The 6,105-nt window shown below is 37.3% G+C and overlaps 1 protein-coding gene across 1 annotated transcript in view; it reads right to left on the bottom strand.

The window, feature by feature from the left end:
• The window catches only part of DDC (dopa decarboxylase (aromatic L-amino acid decarboxylase)), a 56,331-nt gene that overhangs the window by 10,966 nt on the left and 39,260 nt on the right, over positions 1 to 6,105 (bottom strand). The window contains exons 9-11 of the mRNA XM_009330452.1: positions 5,849 to 5,925; positions 2,119 to 2,138; positions 1,287 to 1,385 (exon numbers count right to left, since the gene is read on the bottom strand). Of these exons, the coding sequence (XP_009328727.1) occupies positions 1,287 to 1,385; positions 2,119 to 2,138; positions 5,849 to 5,925 (196 nt within the window). The remainder of the gene's footprint in view (positions 1 to 1,286; positions 1,386 to 2,118; positions 2,139 to 5,848; positions 5,926 to 6,105) is intronic.

Raw genomic sequence — 6,105 nt, 5'->3', positions numbered from 1 at the left:
GGAACTTGTTGAATGTAAATACTGACCTGTGGAAATCAGCCTGATAAAAGGCCATGTAATTAATATGGGGTTTCCAACCCTCTATTTTCCCAGTGAGAGATTTAGCCCTACTTAAAAACTTGGCATCATATTAAAATAATTGCAGTCTCCAGAAATCTAACCTGAGAGAGAAACCCACTAGAAACCGTAATGGTAGCCTAGTAAAGTGATAACAAACTTTGTGTCAATTTTTCATCAGAAGGGTATGTATCAGATTGCCACAAGGATGACAGAACATCAGGGTTGCCACAGTTGTCAAAATTTATTTCTGAAAGCCTCACTAAGGATAAAAATCCAATTCAGATATCTGTATAGTCAGTTGAAAATTATAGTGTGATAAAAATAAGAAGCAAAGAGGGTACCCTCCATCCCAGAACCTTTTCAAATCGAAAGAGACTTAGTCATGCTGCAATTTTACAACAGCGGAAAAAGCCTTTCTTAGGAATTAAACTGTTTAGTACCACAACAGAAAGGAATGTGTGTCTGCAGAGTTTGGTATACTAGACCAGACTTTTAGCTAATGGATATTTTTGTAAATATTTAAAGCCAAGTCATGGAACTCCCCTCACCAGAAGTTTCCCTAAACGTCATAAAGATTAAAGGTATGCTTGAATTTGACTTTACTGCTACAGAGGAAGTATATATGTAATTTAGACTGGTGCCAGGTGTGTTCTTTAGTGATTAAAAAATTCTTCTTTTTACATCAAGAATAAACTTAGTACTTCTTCATAACAATGCTAATGATCTGTAAATTGTACACATCCTTTTTTAAGAAAAAGGTGGATTTTAAACAGGAAACAAAGAAAAAGCAGAGGTAGACACGCCCAGTAAGTTACTGTATCATAACTGCAGCGCAACAACCTTAATCATAATCTAAACATGCTATCAATGCATGCACATTAATAAAATAAAGAAGTCATGAATAAACATGTTTTACCCTAAAAAAATAATTTAAAAAAAATTAATTTCAGAGGGAACTATGGTCCCACATTGTAGAAATTCCAAATTCCTAGACTTGTCTTCTCTAAAGATTAACACAAAACAGATGACAGTTTCGATCCTGCTGTGATATGATATTGTGATACTACATGGAGCAAACAAGCAGTACCACTATTGAACCCAGCTACCCAAAACCTGTTGTCTGTGCTTTCTGTTGTGTACAGAAGCCATGGAGGGTAGATAGGTAGCAAGCTCATTTTCCCTTGCCGTCCCACCACACGTTACCCAAGAAAGCAAATTCCAGTCACCTTGCGGATGTGCTCCTGCAGTCCCGTGACCCCGTACATCCTCAGCACGAACCAGAGCTTCAGGGAGCGGAACCTCCTCCCCAGGGGGATTTGCCAGTGCTGCAAGCCAGGGAGAAGGGAGGGCACCCATGTTAGAAGTCACCATTCCAGTGATACTGCAGAAATTGTACATTCTGCAATGATTTTGAAGTGTACCGCATTGCCACATCCTACAGGCAGTTGCTAGAGGTGGGTCAAATGACAACAGAAATGTTTATTTCTGGTTAATGCCCTGGTGTCACTGTTTAATACTCAAAATTTTCAAATGAAAATTGGAAAAGGAGATTGATGTCAGAATGGAAGGGTCATAAGGCAAATCACATTTTCTTTGTGCATCCTGAATTCTCCTTGAAGGCTTTGGAAAAATAACTATCTTAGAAGCTCATGTACACTGGCTTGCTTGCAGTTGTGGGGCTAGCATCTACAATGACAGGCACATTTTCCATTTCAAAACAACAGTGCTTTATTGGTTAAAGGTTAAAACACAAGTGCATTTAGAAAAATGTATTATTCACTCTGTTAAGGGAAAAAAAATCATTAGGACATTGCTTTCCTCTGCCTAAACCTTGAGATATTATATATGCGAGATGATTTCTGCTTTTAAACAACTTTTTTCAAAAAAAATAGAGTTTAAAGTTTCAGCTTGAGGAATGTTAAAAATTTAGCAAGCTGCATCCTTCCTGGAAAGAAAAATAAGGTGTCGAGGTTTATGATAGTAATAGAAAATAAAAGTCCTGGAAATACCACTGTATACAAGTAATAGTATTAAATATTACATTGATGCTGTACTTACCCGATAATCTGTTACAAGGCCTGGAAGTTAAAGAAAAAATGTTCACATTGCTTCATCACAACAGCCAAAACCTACAATCATACTAATGCTATTGAAAAAGCTGTATCTTAGCTATCCTTCATGTTTGCTACAAACTTCAGCATCATCAGTGTCAACAGGACCACTAAATACCTAGTAGGATATTTGGCAGCATGCTAAATGAAGGTGCTTGTAGTAAGCTTCATTCCTCAGCTAGTCAGAATATACCACCAACAAGTAAAACAGTTTTCAGGAGAAGAAACACAATTTTCCTTTCTGTTATACTTCAGATCCTGTAGAGATGATGGACTAAATACTGTGTTTATTTTCCTCTTGTAAGGAAAAGTAGTAGATACAATGGCAATTATGAATTTTGTTTGAAGCAGTTTGCAGAATCCCCAAACTCACTTCATCACTCATTCTCTGCTTCTAACTACCTTTTATACTCATTCATATACTTCTTGCTAATTCTTCAGCATGTCTAATAAGTGACTTGAAAATTTGATTCAGAATTGACCTCCTCCTGTTTGGAGAATAGTATTCTGCATTTTTTTGTGGCTTTTCATTTGATGTAGTGAAAGCCCCTTACAAACACAGATTGACCAAGCCACAAAGCAGTCCAGGGAGGCAAGTAGAGAGCATTATTAGTTATCTTTTATGTGAGCGCACAGAGTCAAGATGCATCTACCTTTTCTTTGAATGAGGTAATTACACTGATTTCACAGTAAAGGAAACTGTAACATAAAGCTGGATTACTTGAAGTAAGCCAGTGACAGACATTAAACCGACCTAAAACCTAAAGCACTTCTGTAGGAAAATGTGGAAGCATCTGCTTAGCTTTCTTATTCTGCTTTATTATTCGGCAGTGGAGCATAAGCTTCATAGGAAAGTATGTACTTAAATTCTAAGGGAAAGTGCTGTCTAAGTGCTCCTGGAATTATAAACCGCAAGGTACTATATAGAACTGTAGCTTCTGAATTGACCAGTTTACGTCATTTATGTAATTCTCAGCCTTTGTATTTTCTGGGGGTAAAAAGATTGTATTTCCTGTGTTACAAGCTCTCGTGCCAATGTTCTCTCATCTACGCAGCCAAAACATAAGAAAAAACATGGTCCTTCCTCCTTGCAACATACAGTCATTTGGTTCTTCAACCTGTTACTAGGTTATTTTCCAGATGAAAAAACCCCCACGAAAACCAACCATTATTAAGCTGTTCCTGGACTTCAGGAAACGAACATGGTTGTCTCAGCTCGGTAATGAGGTAATTTGATAACATTCATATTCTTCTGCATTGTAGCAGCCATTTTTGTTTGATAGCTGCAAGACTGGTATCAAAGAGAGTGAAGCAACTGGTGATAGATAAATAATCCTACGCTCCTGTAAGAGGCTATGTCTAATAGTCCACAACAACGCCTTTCACAAGCTGTGAAGCAGAACGCAATCAATGATTAGTCCTTGATTACAAGCCTTAGTCTTACATCTGTATTTAACCAGGAGGAATTGCATTGTGGGAGCATATGTGGCGTTCACAATAGAGTATAAATCTGCATTCTTCTAACACTGCCATTAGGATTTGACCTATATCCTGGGTTGCCAGGCAAACTAGTATAATCTTCCTGGTGTGATGATGCAAATCACATAAAATTATAATTAATGACAAAATAAAGACTTTCCCCTTGGGGGCACACATAATTGCCATATGGTTATTAAGAGTAATTGCTCACAGATAGATGTATTTTTCTGCTCATTTGAATTCTTGAGTGAGAGATGAGCGAATTCAAAAATGCTGCTTCATTGGCCTTGTAAACCATGATGGGAATTCCTAGATCTGAGACATACTCAGAAAATAAGACCCTCCATTAGACAAGTCCTATTTCCAGGAGTGTTGACATCCCATAAATCACACGAGGATCAATAGGGACTGTTACAGCCTAGCACCTTTGCAAATTTGACTGGTTTCATTGAAGGCATAAATGTGGATTGGATTTAACAGTTTAACTAGAGGCATTTGCATTTGAAAAGTGTTGTCCAGCTCTTTGGAAATTGATATCAAATGGGAATAGAGCACAGAAAAATTTAGCATCACTAGACTGCTAGTAATCAGCTGATCTATTTGGAATCATTATGTCCAGATCGCATAACGTACTGTCACAACTTCTGAAGGCAAGACAGAGGCTGAACAACTTATTATCCAACTGGGGAGATAAAGTTTTCAGGTCAACTAGGTGGCCTCACTGAAAGCACCTAGTTTTAAGAAAGGTTTGATTTTCTTCTGGTGTTATTTAACCTGGGGAAAACCTAAGGTTCTTGTATCAGCACTGTCAGTTGTCTCAAGGACATATTTGCACTTTAGTTAAGGTTGTATTATTTCTCCTCAAGATATGTATTTTTCATGTATGTTAAGTAAAAGCTAGTGATGTAAGTATATTTGCCATAACTTGTATTTTTCATTTAAAATGACAAAGAACCAGTATATATTTTTTCTTAACGAGTCTAGCCTTTGGAGGGTGAACCTCAGCTCCAGAGTTACTGCATTTTCCTGTTGTCACACTGTTCTACATTTGCATTGCTTGGAAGTGTAGGAAAGGAATAAAATGCAAAATTTCTGCCACTTCAGGATTAAGGTACAGGAATCAGTTTTTCCTAGGGCTTTTTAGTGAATGGTGGAATTCTGGGTGGTACTAATTTAAATGTCAATGAGTTCATAGCCATAACAGAGAGAAGAGAAAAGTACTCAGGATACACTTCTGAACACATATCAACACCAGCAATTCCAGAAGACATATGAGATAAGAGTAATGGTAAGAACATCCTCTTGAGAGTTATGCGGGAACTTGCACCACATGTTGACACTGCACTGCTGTGACCTTCTTGACAATTAATCGGTTATTAACCGCATGTGTAAAAACAGGCTTCAGGATGGCAAATGCCACTCTGCAGTTGCTAGGTATGCGCAAGGAGCAGCACTAATCCATTAAGGAGCTTTGTACAGGGCCTAAGATTTGTAAGTTCTTTGTGAGCATTTTGTGTAGAGCTTTCGTGAGCATTTGGTACAAGACAGATAGCCTGCACTTACCTCCTTCTCTACGGTCAATGTAAGAACATGAGAGGAACAGGATAATGTCCCAGATAGCTATCATTCAAAATAGAGCACAGATATCAAATACAGCTCACCCCTTCTTTGCGGTTTCAGGGAACGTTTGCTTCTGACATGGGTATTTGAAAATTTGAATCAGAGCTTGCATGCATAGCTAAGGAAAAAGGTTACAGACTTTAGAAACCCTAAAAACAAATCAGATCTTGAAATCATCCTGGAGAAAGATATGCTGGGGAAGGCAGGTTAAGGGACTCGATACACAGCACCCAAAACATTTATCTGACTACCGTAAGATCATTAAGAATTTTCTCAACACTCCTACAAAGAGTCAGTGGTAAATCTGGAGCTGGGGAAATCCCAATACAAAAGTATTAATATAAAGCTTTATAAAATGGCTTTACATCAATTGCTTTTTAAAGCAACTAAAATCTCACTAGACATGTGTTCGCACTTCAATAAGCTTAACTCCCTGGGGCACTTTGAAAATGGAAATAGGCTCCTAAAGAACTTAGGTAGTTTTAAGAATTTCAGTTTTCATCTTAAATCCTTTATTCCATTAAATATCAGTGTGCAAACAAAATAATAATAATAATTTCATTTAATTATAAAATTACCAGACTCCTGATGGTGATGCTGCAGGTAAAGAGGTTCTAATTTAAAGGCACCTGTTAAATCTGATCTTTTTTTCACCCTGTATAAAAAAGAAAGAAATCAAATTGAGAAATTTAAGAATTAAAATTTAAGGGATTAAATTTCCACAAGAAGTGAAGGCAAATTGAATGTGTTTAAACTGGCGTGTTTCCTGAGCACAGCCTGTGCCATTTTCAGTGCTTTTTCACAGCCATATCAGTACTGTACTTACAAGTAGTTA

Source organism: Pygoscelis adeliae, unplaced genomic scaffold (genome assembly GCF_000699105.1).
Source record: "Pygoscelis adeliae isolate BGI_AS28 unplaced genomic scaffold, ASM69910v1 Scaffold78, whole genome shotgun sequence".
Lineage (NCBI taxonomy): Eukaryota > Metazoa > Chordata > Aves > Sphenisciformes > Spheniscidae > Pygoscelis > Pygoscelis adeliae.
This window is presented reverse-complemented; position numbering and strand designations above follow the sequence as displayed.